General features: G+C 51.0%; 1 protein-coding gene across 1 annotated transcript in view; it reads left to right on the top strand.

Annotated features, from left to right (window-relative positions):
- Positions 1-3362: 3362 nt before the first annotated feature.
- The window catches only part of LOC144726491 (alpha-N-acetylgalactosaminide alpha-2,6-sialyltransferase 2-like), a 31114-nt gene continuing 10716 nt past the window's right edge, over positions 3363-23760 (top strand). The window contains exons 1-5 of the mRNA XM_078605262.1: positions 3363-3794; positions 11649-11871; positions 19876-20044; positions 21810-21981; positions 23302-23440. Of these exons, the coding sequence (XP_078461388.1) occupies positions 3367-3794; positions 11649-11871; positions 19876-20044; positions 21810-21981; positions 23302-23440 (1131 nt within the window). The 5' untranslated portion in view covers positions 3363-3366. The remainder of the gene's footprint in view (positions 3795-11648; positions 11872-19875; positions 20045-21809; positions 21982-23301; positions 23441-23760) is intronic.

Genomic DNA, 23760 nt, shown 5'->3' with positions numbered 1-23760 from the left:
TTGTAATACAAACAGTCTCGTTAAAGTACAAAGCCAACCCAATTCTCAGCCGCCATCCGGGTTCACCGAAATGGATCAGATTGTGCAATCAGCGCGTGCGCGCGCGCGTTGTCAAGCCAGAGACGTCGGGCATCTCGAGACGCGCCGTGGTCATCGTCTCATAATCTGTGTGCTTTCCCGTGTGGCTCATCAACTCCTCGATCAGCTCGCAATCCGCTTTACAGGCTGAGGTGGCCTGTTTGTCTAGTGCACGGGCAAGGCGGAATTCAACAAAGCGCTCCGAGCGTGGAGAGAGACCTAAAGTAAATTCAAGGTATAATGTTTTTTTCGGCCAATATTGTGAAGCACAATCGATGCGTGAGTTCCGCCATGTAATGGTTTCCCCAAACGTGTTAAGATCCACCTCCCCACTAACCAACGAAGACAAATAAGATCGTCACGTGCGTACAAACACCGTCACGGACATACACACGTGACGGGGCAAAACACGTGTTGAATGTAAGTTGGGGTTTTAAATCGTATTCATTGCACATCCAGCAATGTCCAGTAACGAGCACCACCACCATTGTCTGACCGCCACGCTAACGAGATGTTAATTACCTCGCCTGGAATACTGGAGGCCATGGGTTCGATCCCAGTCCTGACGCCTGCTGTATATATATGGAGATTACATGTTCTCATGGTCGCGTGAATTTTTCTCCGGGTCTTCCGGTTTTTCTTCTACATTTAGAAAAATGCATTTAGAGTATTTGTTTGCTATAAATGTCCACATGATAAGCCACTTCGTTGAGCCATCATTTGTGACCAGGTCGTGCCTGAAAAAGAGCTGTATAGATATCTCACTGGGCCTTACCTGGTAAAATAAAAATAGTTTGATCGTTTTTTTTAGTTGAAACCTATTTATACCTTCCGGTATCAATACAAATTATGTATTTATTATTTTGCTTGTTTTCCTAAGAAAGACTCAACTGAATCCCAAGAGTTTTTTTCCACAGGGTCCTGCCACGTCTGTCGCAGTAACAGGGTCCTGCCACAGGGTCCTGCCACGTTTGTCGCAGTAACAGGGTCCTGCCACAGGGTCCTGCCACGTTTGTCGCAGTAACAGGGAGGGGGAGAGGGCGATGTTGCAGCTGCGCAATCCCAGTTGGTTAATTTGCGGATAACCTTTCAGCATTGGGATGTTTGGTCAAAAACCAGTGAGGTTGTGTGTGTGTGCTTCGCCATGGGAGGAAACCGGAGAGTCAGGATGAGAGGCGCACAGAACGGCGGGAGGAGCCACGTGGGTTTCAGCGAACTTCGCTCCGCCGGTGAGACACGGAACAACGAAACCGGTGCAGAGGTTGCTGCTGAAAAGAATCACTCCCGGAAGGCCGTGGGGCCGATGGGAATCGTGTAAAGAAGCGTTTAGTTTGACTGTGGAGGGACACATGTGGGAAGAAAGGGAGGGGGGGGTCTGCTGGTTTGTGTTCTTCCTCGATTGATTTAAACGCAGCCCCCACGCCTCGCTCGGACTCCGTTGTCTCTCGCCCCCCACTGGCCTGGCTCGCGCATTGCCCGCTCCGCGTGGGGATTCAGAAATAAAGATGTGACAAAGTCCAGCCGTTTGTCATTCCAATGCTGAATGTAGAAGAGACACGTGGGAGTGGTTTAACCATACTTCACCGCGCTGGTCGTTGTGGGTTGGTGAAGGGGGTGGCTCGGAGGAGGTTGGATTTCACTTTAAGCGACTCTAATGATGTTATAAAGTGTCGTCGTTCGTGATCGTTGCATCTCAAAGTCGCCACGGAACCACAGACCAAGCTGGAAGGCTGCCAGGCGGTGAGCCGGTGCAGACGATTGTTTTGTAAGCCTCTACATGCTAAGATGGTTTCAACCAATTAGGGAGTGTCGTTAAACCCGCCACCACCCGACACAGCCAACTAGTAACGATGGAGTGTTGTTTATACTACGTGTGTGAGGAAACTGGAGCACCCGCAAGAAAAACCCCGACGCATGTGAGGGTGCAACGCTATATCCCACACAGAAGGGGCAAATTATATCAGTCCACAGTTTGCTGCGCTGCGTTCTGATGGCGAGCCAGGGTATGGCACCTCGGTGCCCACGGGTAGGGAGTTTCGCAGAAAGGGAGTGATTTGAGCGGTGATCCACCAACCCTGGCCTCCGTAGTATTGACGTCCATGCGTGCGTCACCACCGCCTGTCCAATGTCACCCGTGGCGTGGTTTTTAATCTCACGCCGCAGGGGTCACATCGCAGTGCGCTGACCACTGCGCCACCGCTCCCCTTTGTGTGGTACTCATCAATACTGGCTCAGTTCAAATATTACACCGCTCAATGATAGTCTCATTACATTGTTATAATATTTAATTACATTTCACTAGTCATGAAAAAGAATGCAGCGGAACCAATTGTTCTAAATAATGCTTCCAGCTTCACCTGGCATTGTTCCCAGCGCTCTGATTCGCCGGAGGTCAATCAGAGCCCGCACGCCCCTCCCCTTCGTGGTGGGGGGAGGGGGGGTCCTGGGGGGAGGGGTGCCTTGGGGGGATACCTGGGGAGGGGGTGTTCAGGGTGGGGTCCTCCACACACAAGCTAAATTCCACTCGCCCCATTTAATCGATTGATAAAACCCAACTACCGTCTCATCAGGATTATAAGATGTACTTCCACTCCCCCTTGTGAATTTTAAAGCGTCTTATAATCCGGTAGGTGTGTTTGTTTAACCAGATTTGTATATTTTGCCACTGGTAAAAGAGATCTCATAGTGCAGATTTGTATAACTTTATTTAACTTTATAATTGAGCAATTTTGCGTTTTTATGTGAATGAGTTTATTTTACAATACTTTGTCATTATTGAAGAGGTCGTCTGTCTGAGTCTAACTCCCTATGCCTGTTTAAAAACTGTGCATCACGGAACATTTTAAAAATGTAGTTCTCATCAGGGTCCCGTGATGTAAACGAGAGCGAGTCTCCAACTCTTATCATCGTCCACTGTTTCTCATCTATTGAAGTACTATGAAGACTGGTCATTGCCCGAAACGTCGCCTATTATGTTTGCATTTTCAGGCCACTGTTATTGACGAATGCGTTTTTTAAATAACTTTATTGTGAGTGTTGTTGTTGTATAACGTTATTGACACCGGGCACACATGTGCGTCTTACTATCCGGAGCGCCTTATAAAAACACACCGCCACTCGCCATGAGTAATGCCAGCTCAGCGTTGCTCTTCACTGAACTTCACATTCTGTCCGCTCTGTGTGAGCGACTTTCGAGAGGGAGAGAGAGAGAGAGGCGGGGGAACAATGAAACCCTCCGAGCCAGGGCACGTCGGGGGCAGGTTGAGAGCGAGTGGACACCTGAGCACAATGAGCGCTGCCACCAGCCCGGAGCCAATCGGCGCACACGCGGACGGAAGAGCCCGCCCGCCCGCCCGCCAGGCATTGGCCGCGAATAAAAGCCCCTCTGCAAGGCGCTCCTCCTCGAGACGCTCGCCACGAGACCTGCTGGCCTCAACAATCACAAAGCCGCACATTCCCTACAAGTCTTACCCCCCCCCCCCAACAACAAAGGGCTACGGTCGTGTCAAAAGTACGAGGCGACTCGCAGAGTTCGGCGAACCAAGCGACCCGCGTGCGAGCGCCATGGCGCTGTTGGTGAGCGGCATCCTCCGTGCGGTGTTGCCCAAGACCCTGGCCATTAAAGGCTTCGTGGTGCTGTGTGTGCTGGGAGCCGGGATCCTCTTCGGGTTTCACGTCACCGTGCACAAGAGCTCGTGTGCGCGCAACGATGCGAGGTGAGGATGCCGTGCTCTCTCCCCACAGTTCCACGCGTGTGTCCATGTGCTGCATCACCACCACCATCACTACTACTAACTTCGCTGCTACACTTGCCCCAGCCCGCGCCTTGGGTGGTGGTTACTTCCACAGCTACCGGGGGTATGGGGGCGGCTGGGGGGAGGGAGAGTGGTTTGCGGGGTGTCGTTCGTGGGTCCGTGCGGGTTTGTGTGTGCGTGCAGTAGTGTGTACATGAAGCCGCTTCCTGTGTAATATTTGTGTGTTTTAAGAAGCCCCCCCTATAGCCTTAACAGACTGTTGGGGCAAGTGCTGTTAGCGAGCACCCATGAAGGCCGGCACAGCACACGAGGCTGTGAGTGACCAGCACCACGCTCGGCCGCCTTTGTCTCCCTAGTGGCGATGTTTACACACCGCGCCAGGTACTCTGTTGACGCCGAGTCAACCTAGGGGAGGCCCAGGACGGCTTCATCAGATAATAGAATCGCTTTCACCGGTGTTGGCCGCGAGCGGGAATCCAAGTCGGGTGGTCGGGCTCGCAGCGCAGCGCGCTCACCGCCTTGGACGGCACGCGGGAGGGGGGGGGGCACCCTCCTCCTCCTGCTGCTGCTGCTGCTCCTGCTGCCTGGCGCTGCTGCGCGTGGCGCTGCGTGGCGCGTGCGACTCGCGTGCGCTCCTACTTGTGTGCCCCAGTGTCCTCGACTCGGGAGCACTCCTGAGCCCGGCGATATGGGGTCGATTACCGGTCACGACTGACGGGGCTGGCCCCCGCACCCCTTTACCAACCCGCACTGACCAGAGTGGTGAAGTATGGTCATACAACCTTCACATCGATACGGCGTGGGGGGTGACCTTCATCAAGCAGTGGCTTGAAAAATTGGGCTGTATTTTACGCGAATAATATTGGCGACAGCGAATCTGATTGCCAGGTTCTATATGGGGAAATCTTGACTTAAAGCTTTCGTGACTGCAGGAATTCATATTATTTGGGTCTTCGGTAAAGTCACGTAGATAGGTTCAAAGAAAATAACAAAAAACGAAGACATTTCGCTCGCAACACATAATGACGACCGCTTGTGTTACGATCGAAACGTCTTCGTTTTTGGTTATTTTCTTTAAACCTATCTACGTGACTTTACCGAAAGACCCAAAGAATATCTATTTGGGGAAGTTGCCACGACCTGCACGCTGTCTCAATGTGGCTGTTCCTATTTTTTGTCGGTCTTGATATATCGATGCTATTGAGTATTAATACGATTAAGACCTTGGATTTTGAGAGATTGTGTCATTGCTATTTCCTGTTTTTTTTTGTAAACAGAATTTCATTTGGCTGCCAGTAGCGAGCCAGTTTATCTGCAACAGAAAATAATTAACGGCTGCCATTTGTCATACTCCTGTCACACTGCTCCTGCACTGGGAGTTTAACTTTCTCCTCTGCATCTTCCGTGGTTGGTGCGGATTCTATTCCCGTGCTGCCGGTTGTTTCCGTTCAAGGTGGAACCGGGGCAGTGTGTGGTGGTGGTGGATGGCCACGAACACAACTTCCATGTTAAAATTCCAGTCACAGGGAGTTTGCGCCGCGTGTTTCCGTGTTCTGTATCTCAGCCGTGGTCACAGGGCCGTCACTCGGGGGGTGCGGGGCCCGGGACAAGCCACAACTGACGCCTTCAAACTACACCTGACGCCGTGACGTCGAAACGCGCCGTCCCCCCCCCCCCAAAGCGCGGGGCCAAGGGCTGTCGCCCCGATTCGCCATAACCCTCGCGACGGTTCTGGGCGTGACTGTGGGATATTAGTCGGATGGACGTCGATGGGCAGGAGGTTTGTGTCGGTTTCCAATCGGTTTAGTTCATGGCGTGTGGCAGCACCGTGACGAATATCCAGTGGTGCGATATTTAACAGCTCAGGAATCCGAGGGTGTACAGTTTAAAGTTCCTGCAATAGTTCGAATTGCAATGTACGGTTCAGTATTGACAAGTCAATGGTGACAGATTGTTGCCTCGACTGGGGGTGCAGTGCTCTGTGTTTGAGTGTGCCAGGGCAGCGGCCGACGTCTGAAACAGGAAGGCATCCTCTGTCGTCATGGCTTTGTGTCACCAATGCGAGACCAAAGGCTGCCATTGCATTGTCCCTGTACTGGTCGCTTTTTGGCTGCCTTTGGTCCAGCACTGGTGAGACAAATTTGTCAATGGTGAGGCTTTCTCTGGTGTAGGCCAATCATTTTCGAAGAGTGAATATATAATTATCAAAGCATATTTGTTTGTTAAATCCGCCACCATCTGACACAGCCAATTAGTAAGGTTTGTCACATAAACAAAACCTGCCAATTCGTTACTAGTACAGCACACCTGTGTGTTGAAGAGTAAACTCACAACATTTATAATTCAAGTAGGACTTTTCACCAGTAATTACAACTTGCATCATCAGGCGACAGCCAGAGTTGTGAAAAAAAAGCTGTTTTGGTCTTAAATGGAGGGATAAATGTGACGTCGTCACTTGCGAATGCGAGCGAAGATGTCCGCTTCAATCGCTTGTTTTAGAGCTTCTCCAATTTTTGGTTTGAAGAAAAGTATCCTGGTCGTGAAAGCCTACGTGTTAAACATTATATTTACCACAGGTGAGTGTGGTTAATGCAGACTTAATACCTTGTATAATAATAGGTGTCTATTTGGTGTTTGAACATCAACACATCTATATTTATACCAGAGAAGGTTAGACCAGTTTTTTTTAATCATTCAACATATTCTTTGTTGATACTTTGATATTTGTCATGTACGCATTTTGCAAACCACATACGCATGTCCATATACGTAATGCCTGCTATCGGGTATCGTTTGCGTATTTAAAACACAGACGGTTGGTACTGCTTTCAAGCAACCTGCATTTCGCTCAGTTCGCTTTGCCACCGATTACACATGGGAAAAAGACTTGCATTCTTATGATCGTGTTTGCAGTTTAGCAACAAATATCGTTCAATCAAATTAACAATGCTACTGGAAAGACAATAATAAATTATAATCACAATGTAATTGTACTTGGAGCACTTAATTAGCAAACACTACAAATGTTTGCGGGACAAACCAAACACGAGAGGATATATACGATTGTAGAAGCGTGATTTGTTGAATTTGTCAATTCGTCGTAAAACCCCTTGCCAAAGAAATTCCGTCGCTTCGAGTTTTGGACGTGGGTGGATTCTCAGTCAGCATTTTAATAACTCGGCTGGTATGCGAGAGGCGTGTTGCTTTCCACCGTCGCCATCGTCGTATTAACAATAAGATGCGTCGGTAGATTTGGTGCTTGCGTGGACAATGTACGTCACGATCGTCAACTGCCGTGGGGCGACGACGGTGGTAACCATTTTATTTTATTTCTTGAGCAATTAAGTAATGAAATCGGTAATCGGTAGAGTAGATTATTACTTCTATAATCGGAGAGTCCAAGGGCCATGAATGAGGAAGGTGGTTTGGAGGGCTGCGGCATGGATACTGTGCAGGAGATATTACTAATAAAGGGCTCTGTACCCATTTTAGTTGCCATGAGTGGATCTGAGGTGTGGGGGTGGGGGGCCACGATGACCAGGTGTCTTGATTGGGGGGGGGGGGCACCATACCGAGAGGCTTGAGAACCCACCGCTGTAAGAGGGAAGGTGATCGCTCTCGGACAAGTTGGTGATCACCTGTTTTGCGAATGCCACTGTGGCGTGAGTCCTACAGGGAATCCAATCCCTTCTGGGTGTGAACTTGAGCCATAAGCCACGTGGCAGCAGTGGGCAGGTTCCGTCGAGGGTGAGAACGAGCACAGAGGCAACGCTTTGTGGGGCATTGCAGGTTGCTGATGTAGCGTTGACTGTTGTCAGTAACCTACTTGTAGTCCAGCACTCCGCTGACGACTCTTCATACTTCCATGCTAAGAGGCCTTCGTGTGCAGTGGTCGTTCAAAAGCCACGACTATGCACATTGCGACACCGAACATTTGGGTTATCTGTCTGATCCATGTGACACGTTGCGCAATATTTTGAAATGTTTCTCGTGGAGATTATCTCGCTGAAATATTCCTTTCCTTCACATTGTCTTGAGAGATCTCTGACGTCACCTCTGCTCAGGCCTGAAATAACTCGCCTTCATAACGTGTGATAATGTATCGTTGTGAAATTGACTTTGGTTGAGCAATAGCTATGTATTACCATGACTGTGCCATGAGCACCCTTTAGATTTTGTGTAAATAAAATCCGGAAATCTGGCCGAGCGGATGTAGCCATCTTAAAATCCTCCATGCGTGGCGCCTTGCTCAAACCAGCCTTTTGGTCATCCTCGTGCACGAGAGGTGAACAAATTGTCCTGCACTGTAGCATTAAAGCACGGTAGAAGCTGCTTTAGTTTGGTGTATTGTGAACATACGCAGTGCACCATTACCTCCTGGCCAAGTAAACCTCCCAACGTTGCACCAATGTTCGCATATGGCGAGAACCATTGGCTCAACGTTCCATGTTTACTGGGTTGGCTGCAATCTCCATCCGTATCTGTTCTCTGCCCTCTTCATTCCCACAAATGCCCCTTCCTTCAGCTCCTCCACCATCTTCTTGGTTATTTCGGTAAAGTCACGTAGAAGGGAAGTAATAAAATAATAAAAAAACATATTAAAAAACAATTCTCACGACGTTTCCCTTCTACGTGACTTTACCGAAAGAACCAAGAAGATGAATCCCTGCAGTCACGAAAGCTTTAAATCGAAACTCCTCCACCATCCAGATCCTCGACCTTCCTGTCTTTATTGTGCCTGATGTTCTTCTTTGCAACAAAAACCAAACACACCTACAGTGTACTGGCAGCTGACCTCACGTTTTGGACAGTGCTGTTTCTTTTTTCAAACGTACGTTCTGGAATAAGAAACTTCAAGGAAAAACTAAACAAACGAGTTCTCGTTATGGTTCAATAAAATCCAAATATGTAAATGACGCGAGGCAAGTTGAGTGCAGTTGTGACAAGACTCAGGCTTGGATCTCCAGCAGTGACCCCCCCCCTCCACCAAGCTTCGTTATTCCAGGCCAAACCTTTTGCCATTGTGAATGATTACAACCGCGGAGAGCAAACAAATGAAGGCATCAACATTGAACTTCTCGCAGCGTAACCAGGCAGTTTGACGCGGGGATGACAGCTGCTCACCGTGTGACGCCTTCTCCATCGTCGGATGCGACACGCTGGGCGTGGCTTGTGGGGGTTTCCTGCCTTCAGGCAGCGACACTACAGGGTGGTCACCATGTTTAAGAGGCCTGAGTAATCTACTACAAAAATGTAATTGATAATAACAATTTAATGTATTTACTTGGCCACTGAATCGTCACAGCCTTATATACAGGATACTGTACAAAGAGCATACTTTATTTCCTGTACCTACATCTTCAATATTGCCAAAAATATTGGGAATTCAGTAGTAATTAAAGAATCCTTTGCCCTCCCATCCCATCGATCATTTATGTTGTTTGGTCATACTTAACCATGCTGCTCAGTGCAAATTGGTGAAGGGGAGGGTTTATAGGGTCACAGGACTGGTCCAGATCTGCAACATCACTTGATGGCAATTGTCACAATCTATCTGAGCATCTTTGGCAGAACAAAATCCAACAACTTCCATTGGACACACAGGGCAGTATACCCTTGCGTGTAAGAAATTACACAATGTCTCAAACAAGACACAGCTGGATTGGTTTTGTCATACTTAGGACTCATCGGCACAGGATGGTCACCAATGCTCACTGCTGATGACACCTAATTGTGATGAAAGCGGTCCTCGGTTGTCTATCACTGCATCACTGCTCCCTGTCAGCCGGTCACATTTGCTCAAATTGTGAAAGAGCACTGCAAGAAAAACTGATGGTGTTTGCATAATGCTCAGAGGTAGAGTGCTTCATACACGTCTTGGTGGGCCGTTGTTTGAAACTGGTCGTTTTCCAGCCTGCACTTGCTCTGTTATGGTGGGGGTTTTCCTGTCATTTACAGACTTGACGTTTCATAAAACTGTTGGTATCAAAACTGAGAAGACATTGTTTGCTATTTGTGATATTTAATTCTGTGTAATAGTCACCACACCTCTGCTGCTCCGATTGTATTTTTTTAATTTAGGTTTCTTTTTTAAACCTGGATTTCTGATCTCATTGTGCTCTTCCCACTAAACATGCCATCGTTGGGTCAACTGTCCATGCCAACGTTGGGTCAACGTTCCGTGTGTATGCAGTATGGTACTGCGTACGGGCAAACGAGTTGAAATTAACAACAAGTCGATGAACAAACCTCTTCCCATGGTCAAGGGGCAGGCATTGGTGTGCTTGCACTGTACCACTATGGTACTTGTACTGTACCAGCCCTATTTGTCAACCCACCGGTGGATGAGGGCCTACCCTCGCCGCGTGGAGACGCGGGGGGTTGTTTGGCCACGCTCACCATACTGGTCGGAGAAATCTGAGAGAATTGAGTGAACTTAATTGAATGGTCTGAGAGCCGTTGAAATGTCACTTTGATAACATTAGAAAGAACAGGTGTGTGTGTGCATAGGCGGGTTGAGAAACTTCCCAAGGTGTGTGGGGTGGGGGCTGCTCTCGAAATGTTAAGCGGTTACTTTGGGCCCCAAGGGGCAGGGCCATCTAATCCACCCTGTCTTTTCCATCCACCCCATCGCCCCCCCGGGATCCGTCACTAGCTGTGAGAGGAGTTTGGACCATCCATGTGTAGTGTCAATGATTCAGAGACAGAGTTTCCAGGAGGCACTTTCTTTATAAACAACTTTCACGGTCTCGTCCGCACACTCCACAGTAGCTCAGCCTAGCCTGCAAATTACACTCGCTGTCTAACACTGACGGGGCGCTGACTGAGATAGCCAACTCCTCTCCTTCGTAGCGCAATATCTAGCGGAGACGTTTGGCGACGACGAGACGACAGCGACGACGAGACGAGTCCACTCCCAGAACCGGCCGCCTCGAGCCCCCCCCCCCCGCTGCTCTCGGCTCCTTGGATGCTCCCAGCAGCGCGGCCTGGCTCCGCCCTGACCGCGCCTCCCTTCTCGAACCCGCCAGCAGGTTCCAGGGGCCTCCAGACGGGGTCCTCCGTGATCCTTGCCCCAGTTCCTCCCCTCTGCCCACACCCCGTGCTCACGCCCTCACCGGCGCGTGTGCTGCTATCTGTCCATCACAGTTGCCGCTGCTGCCCGCCTGCCAGCGCTATGACACTACATTTGCATGGATGTGCTTTGTCTGTCCATACTTCTCGCGTGTACATTCACAAATGCTTGGACATGCACAGACACACAGAATTGGGATTTCCATCTACAAAATGAGTAATTTTGGTCACATAAAGCAAAGCTCCAACTGCCCGTTTGTGATATACAGTCAAGGACTTTATGTAATTCACACTGAATGTAATCTGATGATTAATTATACAAATGATTTGGCGATGCTGCTTTGTTGGCAGTCAGTGGTGCACAATTCACAAAAAAGCACTACCTTAAAATATATATTTTCTTACAAGAAGCAACATTTAATACAATGACTCTTCTTCACAACACGTAGGCCAGAGAGGGAGAGTGACAGAGCTAGAGGCCAGAGAGGGAGACCCATGCTGTAAAGAACGGCCATTGCATGAAATGTCACTTATTATATAGGCAGTGTTATTGATGAATGTTAGTTTTTACGCCAATTAGATTTGCTCAAGAACCCTCAATCAGCAGTGGATTGACTGCAAGGGCTGTAAATTAGTATCATGATTCTTATGCCTCGGACATACCTCGGACAAATAATGTCGATGGACGTGCGGCTGTCATATAACCCTGCCCCCTGTCACTGTGACACCCCCCCCCCCCACCAGCTGCCAGGACATTTTGTGGAAAAGGGCTCAGATGCTCTTTCAAAAACTCAAGGTGGGCAGCACCGCAGCCCCGGCAGCGGGGGACATCGTCACGACGACGGAGACCGACTACAGAGACGACGAGGAGGAAGGCGTGCACGAATGGCTGCAGCAGAACATCAACGAAAGCATCAAAATCGGAAACGACAACGACTACTACCGCGAGGCCAAGGCGGCGCCCTCGGTGAGTGGGCCCAGTGGACGCGGTGCCGGGCCCACTGGCGGCCCTGACCAGCAAACGTGGAACGTTGCGCCCTGGGGCCAACGGTTCCAACTTCCTTGGCAACGTTGACCCAACGTTGGAACGTTGGGTCAACGTTGCCAAGCAAGTTGGAACGTTGGGTCAACGTTGCGTGTTTTATTGTATAAGCAGAACATTTTTTTCGGCTGCCACTCTGCATGAGTTGATGGAACTGTTATGGATCAGAGACAGAGGAGGGGGGGAGAATACTCGCTCCGTATTTGTCATTCCACCTTTGGGCTCTATCTTCCAAACTGCTCCACTCATCGGTGACCTTTGTCGCAAGACCAGTTTCACCTTCCCCTTCAAGTCGAAGTGAGGTTTATTGAGCCAAGTTCACCTTCAATGCACGCGCACACACTTTCTTGCCTACCCACAGTGTTTGTTCAAGACCAAAATTGGCAAAACTCTGAGATGCCCCACAGCGCTGGCGTGCACTGCACCGAGGACTCACAACTCGCACCGAGGACTCACAACTCGCACAGAGATCCGTAGGCTCGTACGCTATGTTTGACTTGGCATACATCGCACTGATCATTGCACGCGCATTGACTTCAACGTAGATGGTGCGGGGGTGGATATTTCGGGAAACAAGCAACGCCCAACATCTTACGATGGCCATAAATCACTTGCCTCAAAATGTAAACGTAACCCGGGCTCTGTCCCCTCAAGCAAATGTTCATTTGCTGCTGTTTGCTGCGGTGTTGTTGGTTTAAGGGGCTCTGCGTGCAAGCGGCGACTCGCCAATTCGCTGCCGGGGTGGCTACAGCGGCGAGCCCCGTGTCGGTTCCTACGCACATTGTGACCCCCTTGCAAAGACATAGAACATTTTTTAAATGATTGTTTTATAAAATGATAATTTGATAATTTTTGCTTTTTGAATTCTCGGTTCAATTAACATGTTTAACAATTATACATTGCAACTTTCATAGATCTATATTGCTGGCGCTTGACGTTTTGGGCCTTTAGATCTGTGCTCAGTGACTGTTTAAAAAAAAAAACCCCCAACAACTTACAACGGAGTATTTTGTTTATTAACACGCTAGCGCGGTACCTCGGGTAATGCAATATGATATGCGTAAAGCATCCGGAAACGGCTGCTCTCCGACGGGACCGGGACGCACTCGCCCTGCGTGCTCATTGTTAACGAGGCTGTTTGACTTGGCCCTCTGCGATATTCACGTTCAACACTGTTAACCGGCACAGAAGCAGGACTCCCATTCGTAGGAGGGCGCACGTTGTCTGTACGTACGTGGAACTTCTTTCGCACCGTACATAGCCAACCGTGCTAATCGGAGGCGTGGAGGAAGGACAACAAAAAGCAGTTCTCAAGAAATTAGTTTTGAAATTAGATTTCCGGCTACGATGACCTTAGCTAAAAAAAGAACGGGCCTGGCATCGGCCGATGGGGCGGTCGAGGTCGGCGTCGTTTGAACATCGAGAGCTCGCGAGGCGACGTCAATGTCGTTGTAAACGATCCCGGTCAACGTCGCCCGGCTCTCGGTCAAATAGCGAGCGGGCGACCCCTGACCTTGGCCGCCCACATAGCACCCGGAGGCAACCCGGCTCGCCAGCTCACGGGGTCGGCCAGCCACGCACCGTCCGGCGAGGACCGTTTTATTTGCGTTGTCGTTGTCGGCAGCATCAGCGCAGCGTCGCTTTGGCTGCCAAAGGAAATGAGCTCCGCTCAATGCTGTTGCCGCAGCATGGTAGGGGGAAGGCAACATACATATATTGTACGTACCGTATGGTTACACACGTTACAGCTTCGTCATCGTTCTCGCTCTTTGGCAATGTTAAACAATAATAGCTATTTGCAAGCATCTCTTTTTCCAGAATGGGTGTCGTTTGACAACCTTTTGACGCCTCCTCTAGTTTCCATGGGGCTTGCCCTCATTTGAGTCGGTGCGAAACGTAACACCTCGGACACTGACGGCTAATTTAATTGTGTGGCTGGTGACGTTAAACTGACCCCCTTCCAGCTCGTCGGATTGTTTCTCTTGAGTATTGTACAAGTTGCCGTCACGCCATCACCGCTCACCCTCGCAGCAGCGGCTTTTGGCTAGCCATCGAACAAAGATGGTCACCGCATCGCGCGCTATCAGATGCGTTTTTGCGGCTGTCTGGATCGCTCTTCCTTCCGATTGTTAGAAAGTCACTGGAGCTTTAGTTTTGGATGATGGAAGTCACTGGAGCTTTAGTTTTGGATGATGGAAGTCACTGGAGCTTTAGTTTTGGATGATGGAAGTCACTGGAGCTTTAGTTTTGGATGATGGAAGTCACGGACAATAGGGCTGTGACTAAAAGTCTCCTGGCACTGTATTACTTAATGGTGTTTTATTTTGCGATTGTTAACGTAAATCCAGTCGCACATGGTCGCTTCCACAGTGAAATCCTTCACCGTCATTTTACAGTCACTCATTGCGTTTGTTTTTGTAGGATTTTAAAGTCGAATTGAGTTTGCAGTTTCTGTATTGAGACGTCGTCACGCACTGTGTACGGTTGAGCAACCGAGCTACGGTGCACGCACGCCCATCCTTGCCACGTCCGCACGCGTGGAGAATCCATTTCTGTTCACTGTGCAGGTGAGGGCGTAGCCGCGTAGCCCTGCGAAACAAATCGATACGGAGCGATGCAAATCCACGAATGAGTAATCAGATGGCGATAATGGTTGTGGCACGAGTTTGAGCAGTTGCATTCGTTGTGAAAATATTCGATAAATTGTTGCGCCGACGTTGAGTTCTGCCTCGAGGCAGTAAATGGGTTGGGGCACGTAGGTCTTATGGTTTTGGCAGCAAAATTAATGACTCGGGTAGATGACAACCATACCTGTTTGTGATTGATATCTATTTGAACATAGCACAATGATTGTCGCTGGGGATATTCAAGTGTGGCCGGGTGATGCAGTCTACCAGGGATGGGTTTTGTAAATTGTCCATCTAAGACCAACATCAATCCAGAGTGAGACACTGGAGTTGTCTTAGAAAGCACGGTCGCATAATCGTTTTTGTAGCCACATCACAGTAATTGAACAGCCAATATGGGAGCATAAACGATATGTTTACGGTTTGGGAGACGATGCTTATTTTGGTAGAGAAAGCCAAGGTAAAAATTTTTTCTCCTGACCACATTTGCATTACGTTCGAACGTGAAAACGAAGAGTCAAAGATAGGACCAGACTGCGTTTTGTCTCTTGTCCATGCTGTGTTCAACTCACCACACCGCAGAGCACAACACACTCACTCACCCACTCACTCACTCGCCACACTGCAGGACACAACACACTCGCTCACCTACCCACTCACTCACCTACCCACTCACTCATTACACAACACACTCACTCACCCACCATCTCACTCACTCTCCACACCGCAGGACACAACACACTCGCCCACCCACTCACTCACACCGCAGGACACAACACACTCACCCACCCACTCACTCACTCGCCACACCGCAGGACACAACACACTCACCCACCCACTCACTCACTCACCACACCGCAGAGCACAACACACTCACTCACCCACTCACTCACTCGCCACACCGCAGGACACAACACACTCGCTCACCTACCCACTCACTCACCTACCCACTCAATCATTACACAACACACTCACTCACTCACCATCTCACTCACTCACCCACCATCTCACTCACTCTCCACAACGCAGGACACAACACACTCGCCCACCCACTCACTCACACCGCAGGACACAACACACTCGCCCAACCACTCACTCACTCGCCACACCGCAGGACACAACACACTCACTCATCCACTCACTCACTCGCCACACTGCAGGACACAACACACTCACCCACCCACTCACTCACTCACCTACCCACTCGCTCATTACACAACACACTCACCCACCCACTCACTCACTCGCCACACCGCAGGACACAACACACTCGCTCACCCACCCACTCACTCACTCGCCACACCGCAGGACACAACATACTCGCTCACCCACTCACTCACACCGCAGGACACAACACACTCACCCACCCACTCACTCACACCGCAAGACACAACACACTCGCTTACCCACCCACTCACACCGTAGGACACAACACACTCGCCCACCCACCCACTCACTCACTCGCCACACCGCAGGACACAACACACGCGCTCACCCACTCACTCACACCGCAGGACACAACACACTCACCCACCCACTCACTCACACCAAGACACAACACACTCGCTTACCCACCCACTCACACCGCAGGACACAACACACTCACCCACCCACCCACTCACACCGCAGGACACAACACACTTGCCCACCCACTCACTCACACCGCAAGACACAACACACTCGCTCACCCACCCACTCACTCACTCGCCACACCGCAGGACACAACATACTCGCTCACCCACTCACTCACACCGCAGGACACAACACACTCACCCACCCACTCACTCACACCACAAGACACAACACACTCGCTTACCCACCCACTCACACCGTAGGACACAACACACTCGCCCACCCACCCACTCACTCACTCGCCACACCGCAGGACACAACACACTCGCTCACCCACTCACTCACACCGCAGGACACAACACACTCACCCACCCACTCACTCACACCAAGACACAACACACTCGCTTACCCACCCACTCACACCGCAGGACACAACACACTCACCCACCCACTCACACCGCAGGACACAACACACTTGCCCACCCACTCACTCACACCGCAAGACACAACACACTCGCTCACCCACCCACTCACACCGCAGGACACAACACACTTGCCCACCCACTCACTCACACCGCAAGACACAACACACTCGCTCACCCACCCACTCACACCGCAGGACACAACACACTTGCCCACCCACTCACTCACACCGCAAGACACAACACACTCGCTCACCCACCCACTCACACCGCAGGACACAACACACTTGCCCACCCACTCACTCACACCGCAGGACACAACACACTTGCCCACCCACTCACTCACACCGCAGGACACAACACACTTGCCCACCCACTCACTCACACCGCAGGACACAACACACTTGCCCACCCACTCACTCACACCGCAGGACACAACACACTTGCCCACCCACTCACTCACACCGCAGGACACAACACACTTGCCCACCCACTCACTCACACCGCAGGACACAACACACTTGCCCACCCACTCACTCACACCGCAGGACACAACACACTTGCCCACCCACTCACTCACACCGCAAGACACAACACACTCGCTCACCCACCCACTCACACCGCAGGACACAACACACTTGCCCACCCACTCACTCACACCGCAAGACACAACACACTCGCTCACCCACCCACTCACACCGCAGGACACAACACACTTGCCCACCCACTCACTCACACCGCAAGACACAACACACTCGCTCACCCACCCACTCACACCGCAGGACACAACACACTTGCCCACCCACTCACTCACACCGCAAGACACAACACACTCGCTCACCCACCCACTCACACCGCAGGACACAACACACTTGCCCACCCACTCACTCACACCGCAGGACACAACACACTTGCCCACCCACTCACTCACACCGCAGGACACAACACACTTGCCCACCCACTCACTCACACCGCAGGACACAACACACTTGCCCACCCACTCACTCACACCGCAGGACACAACACACTTGCCCACCCACTCACTCACACCGCAGGACACAACACACTTGCCCACCCACTCACTCACACCGCAGGACACAACACACTTGCCCACCCACTCACTCACACCGCAGGACACAACACACTTGCCCACCCACTCACTCACACCGCAGGACACAACACACTTGCCCACCCACCCACTCACACCGCAGGACACAACACACTTGCCCACCCACTCACTCACACCGCAGGACACAACACACTTGCCCACCCACTCACTCACACCGCAGGACACAACACACTTGCCCACCCACTCACTCACACCGCAGGACACAACACACTTGCCCACCCACTCACTCACACCGCAGGACACAACACACTTGCCCACCCACTCACTCACACCGCAGGACACAACACACTTGCCCACCCACTCACTCACACCGCAGGACACAACACACTTGCCCACCCACTCACTCACACCGCAGGACACAACACACTTGCCCACCCACTCACTCACACCGCAGGACACAACACACTTGCCCACCCACTCACTCACACCGCAGGACACAACACACTTGCCCACCCACCCACTCACACCGCAGGACACAACACACTTGCCCACCCACTCACTCACACCGCAGGACACAACACACTTGCCCACCCACTCACTCACACCGCAGGACACAACACACTTGCCCACCCACTCACTCACACCGCAGGACACAACACACTTGCCCACCCACCCACTCACACCGCAGGACACAACACACTTGCCCACCCACTCACTCACACCGCAGGACACAACACACTTGCCCACCCACTCACTCACACCGCAGGACACAACACACTTGCCCACCCACTCACTCACACCGCAGGACACAACACACTTGCCCACCCACCCACTCACACCGCAGGACACAACACACTTGCCCACCCACTCACTCACACCGCAGGACACAACACACTTGCCCACCCACTCACACCGCAGGACACAACACACTTGCCCACCCACTCACTCACACCGCAGGACACAACACACTTGCCCACCCACTCACTCACACCGCAGGACACAACACACTTGCCCACCCACCCACTCACACCGCAGGACACAACACACTTGCCCACCCACTCACTCACACCGCAGGACACAACACACTTGCCCACCCACTCACTCACACCGCAGGACACAACACACTTGCCCACCCACTCACTCACACCGCAGGACACAACACACTTGCCCACCCACCTACTCACACCGCAGGACACAACACACTTGCCCACCCACTCACTCACACCGCAGGACACAACACACTTGCCCACCCACTCACTCACACCGCAGGACACAACACACTTGCCCACCCACTCACTCACACCGCAGGACACAACACACTTGCCCACCCACCCACTCACACCGCAGGACACAACACACTTGCCCACCCACTCACTCACACCGCAGGACACAACACACTTGCCCACCCACTCACTCACACCGCAGGACACAACACACTTGCCCACCCACTCACTCACACCGCAGGACACAACACACTTGCCCACCCACCCACTCACACCGCAGGACACAACACACTTGCCCACCCACTCACTCACACCGCAGGACACAACACACTTGCCCACCCACTCACTCACACCCCAGGACACAACACACTTGCCCACCCACTCACTCACACCGCAGGACACAACACACTTGCCCACCCACTCACTCACACCGCAGGACACAACACACTTGCCCACCCACTCACTCACACCGCAGGACACAACACACTTGCCCACCCACTCACTCACACCGCAGGACACAACACACTTGCCCACCCACTCACTCACACCGCAGGACACAACACACTTGCCCACCCACTCACTCACACCGCAGGGCACAACACACTTGCCCACCCACTCACTCACACCAAGACACAACACACTTGCCCACCCACTCACTCACACCGCAGGACACAACACACTTGCCCACCCACTCACTCACACCGCAGGACACAACACACTTGCCCACCCACTCACTCACACCGCAGGGCGCCTCGCTTCTCTTGATGTGCTTCTTCTCTCGCACCCCGCTCCACTTGGGAATTCTCTCCTCGCATTGTCTCATTTCGCAGGCTCCTACGACTTTGTTCAACTCCACAAACATTGTTTGACCCTGTCCATTACAACTTTGATGGTGCTGTTTGTTGCTGGATACATTACGTTTTGGGCCTTTTTGGGTCCCTGTGCCTGGCAAACTGTTGGGGAAGTAACCGATGCCGACTTGACTAACGATTCGATGCTCTGGTGATGCGATTTAGAGCTGCCCACAAAGCCTGCGAAAGAGGGTGATGGCGACCGCGGAGTTGCGCGGACTGTTCCAGTTTGACCTGCCTGTGCTGCTGTGGAAGAGCCACCTCAACTTCAACGAGTGGCAGAGACTCACCAAGTACCGCCTCCCCTACGGCTGGAGAGGCATGAACTGGACCGGTATGTCCGCCCGTCCGGCTTACGCGTAGGATTTGTCGAGGGCCGCGCACGGTTTGGAATAAACTTGCACCTTGTGAAGGACAACCAAATTGCAGGTCCGCGTGCGGTGGGGTGTAGTGTCGGTGCTCCCACCTCTCCCAAGACCTGTGGCCAGTGTTTAAGAGCAGAGGGGCTCTCGGGAGTTCTTGTCAGTAGAGACCCTTTGGCCCCAAAAGGAGGGAGCAAGAACTCGCGAGGCCAAGAACTTGATGACAAATCAGGAGATGCCAACCTGCGTTGTCTGCCGAACCGGCGCGACGGTCAAGCTATGGCCATCTCTGAGGGGTGGGGTGGTGGGAGAGGGGGGAGGGGGAACGAGGGGGGAGGGGGGTGTTTTTCATTGTAGCAGCCTGCAGTAGATTATTTAAGAGCTGTGGGCGCCGTTTATGGCAAGTGCTTGCACATTTGGGCCTGGGAGTGTGGGTCTGGAACATTATCTTTGCGGTGGCGAAAGCACCGTCCGATCTCCGCCCACGGGAGTTGAAGGTGGTTTGGAGACACGCCGAGAAAATGCCCGACGCTCACTCATGCGAGACGCACGGAGAGCACGGCAATGAATTGACATTTTATTTTTTATAGAAGTGATGTTTTTTTCTCACTGTAAAATGGGGAGTTACATTTGTTAGTAACGATTTTGTGATCTCATTAATCGCAACAATTGTTCATACAAACTACTATAAAGTCAATGTGGGAATTGGCTGCAGTTTGCTACAACGTTGACAGAGCTGTTTACTTCGGGTCACTCGATGCTTTCAGCTTGTCTTCAAAAGCTGTGTTTAAAAAAGAAAATAAATATTTGCATATCATTTGCTTGAAATTATCTGGGTTTGGAATCGAGATTCACTGCATCATTATTCTGACCCTTGTGGAGACATTTCAGCAATTGGGGGGAGGGGGGGCGTCACCAGTGTGTGTGGCTGTGTGTTTAGTGTTGTCATTACGCATACATACAAGTCGCAATTACACTCGCATGGCTGGGACAGGCACTCTACCCTGCAGCTAGGGTGTAGCTTACTCTGTTCACATTTTACTTTCAGCTGCATCATCACCACGAACTGCTTTTTGACATTGTTACTGTCGTGAGCTGGGATCAATCCACTGCTGGATGAAGGCCGCCCCCGACCAACCCCCGCGGCTCTGCCATGTGCCCACCCACCTGGCACGGCACTCGCTCGTCAATAAACGCTGTGGCCTTAAACGAATATTATCGAATAGGCGGCGAGACACGCCTGCAACTCTTATTATCCACCAACTCTCTGCGGCCTCTCTATGTATACGCTCATCAGAATGGCCGTTGCTTGAAACGTCGTCTATTAAACATTATTTCACCGAATAATTTGTATCATTTTCTACAGATGGTCACAAATGTGACCTTTTCCCATATCTTTCGATATCTCTGTGGCCAGTGAGTTGTGATGTACGATGTTGTGTTTTCGTGGTTCCACCCTAGGCTTGTCGAATTTCTGACATCGTAACACAGAATTTGCAATGCAAATGTCTGCTGCAAAAACAGTTTCGTTCTTTGTTTATCTTTGTGTATCAAGATTATAATTAAACGCACGCAAATGCCACGCACAACTTCGTTCCCCGAACCTAATATCTCCATTATCGACAGTTTTTGTCTTCGTTTCGTTGTCACCGCCTTGCGCACGCTCCATGCCCTTCCCTTTGTAAGAGAGCCGGGGTGAATAAAACTCAAACTGGACTCATTTCCTGGTGTGTGCAGACATGGTGGATGCTATGGAGTCCCTCGGCGCACCGGAAAACCGAGAGCTCTTCGACGACCGCATGGGGAAGGGGGGCGGGAGGTGCGTGCGCTGCGCTGTGGTGGGGAACGGAGGAATCCTCAGCGGGGCCGGCATGGGGAAGGAAATCGACGCTCACGACTACGTGTTCAGGTAAGGGCCGCGGACCGTGTTCGTCCGGTGCTCGCCGGGCTGCATTGGCGTCTGGTTGCCGAACAAATGCGTTATCAGGCCGCTCTCATTACACACACAAAGTGCTTGCTACGAATGAACCGCAATACCTCACTGATCTCGTCAAGAAGCATAAATCATCGCGCGGACTCTGCTCATCATCACAGCGGCTTTTCGCCAATCATCGACGGTCGCCGCATCGCGCGCTTTCAGATGTGCTTCTGCGGCCATCTGGAATGCTCTTCCTTCCTATATTAGGAAGGCATTGTAGCTTTGCACTTTAAAATGTATTTTGAAAGCTCATTTCTTTAGAACTGCTTTTTGTGTTTACTTTCTTGTCCTTCCCCCGCACCTCCAAATCGCACGATTGGCTATGTATGGTGCGAAAGAAGTTCTACATATGCACTTACATACGGCAGTGTCCATCTTTCCGTACCCATCTCAAAGCCGGCAACGCGCGCCGAGTGAAGTCGCTCCTCCTTCGCCGTAACTCTGATGCCAGCACCTTGTCAAACAGTGTCTTTTTGAACTCTTTTCTTGCAATCTCAGTCTGGCCGTCCCATATCTCTGAATGGTTTTCATCGAAAAGAAAACCAATGCGGCTTTTGTGAGAGCTCTGTAAACTGCATCCATTTCTACCGATTCGAATGCTTTTGAATCATCTTCACAGGCCAGGCACAATGAAATTTGTGGTCATTTATGCTCAGGAATGTCTAAAACTACAGAGTTGTTTCAGCTACTTGGATTGAAAAGATGACATATAGCTTCTCAGAAGTATTGATATGACTTTATTGCTGAAAATAGTTGGCATTATAAATCTTGTGCAACACGTGGCGTTGTCACCCTGGTATGTCATTGCTCTGGGCTCTTGTTTGGAAGTGTGCGCCAAAAGGCTTTCAGGTTTCTTAACTATTTATGACAAAGTGCCTCTTTTCATGAACTTTAAAACTAAGTGCCCGTTCACAATAATCTTTATCGCTGCATTCCGGTATTGTACATGTTGTCATTTCAGACCCTCTTGTTGAGGAGGATGCATGTGTCAATTTGGACCCTTTATTTGAGTCCTCATTCCTCGTGTGTGTTTAGCTTTGGGAGGAAACCAGAGCATACAGAGGAATCCCGTGCAGAACAGGGGGAGAATCGTACAAACCCCACACAGAAAGGTGCCCGAGTCAGGAATTGAACCCAGGCTCTTCTTGCCATGAGGCACATGGCTGTTAAGACCACTTTGCTGCCACCCTACTTGATGGCAGTGTTACACAATCCATGCGTGTGCATGATTATTTTTCTTCCTCGTTGCAGGATGAACGGAGCCATCACCGACGGATTTGAAAGTGACGTTGGCACAAGAACTTCGTTCTACTTGTTCTCCACAAACACGATGAAGAACTCGAGGCTCGCGTACCAGGAGTTTGGCTTTGAGCATCCTTCGTGGTCCCCGGTAACAAACCCATTGTCAGTGTTGCGATCGGTGACATTGAATTGTAACAGCGAATGCACCACAGTGCCTATGCATTCTATGCGTCTAAACTACTCGATTTGCGATCGCACGTAGCGGCAATTGTCGCTCGCTCCTTGCAGGCCAGGTTTCCGAGTCGCCTTGTGCCACACAGGGGCGGCTGCCACTCGGAGTGCCCTTTTAAATGTATTAAGATGAGATGCCGTGTAAGTCGCTGATTGTGTGGAAAGCACTCTGAAATGCCGTCCCGGCATGAAGAAACAATTGCATTTTTAGAATTATTATTACTATTTCATTTATAC

The sequence above is a fragment of the Lampetra planeri genome, chromosome 23 (genome assembly GCF_965212315.1).
Source record: "Lampetra planeri chromosome 23, kcLamPlan1.2.h2, whole genome shotgun sequence".
Lineage (NCBI taxonomy): Eukaryota > Metazoa > Chordata > Hyperoartia > Petromyzontiformes > Petromyzontidae > Lampetra > Lampetra planeri.
Note: the sequence above shows the minus strand (reverse complement) of the source record. Positions and strands in the feature narration are given on the sequence as shown.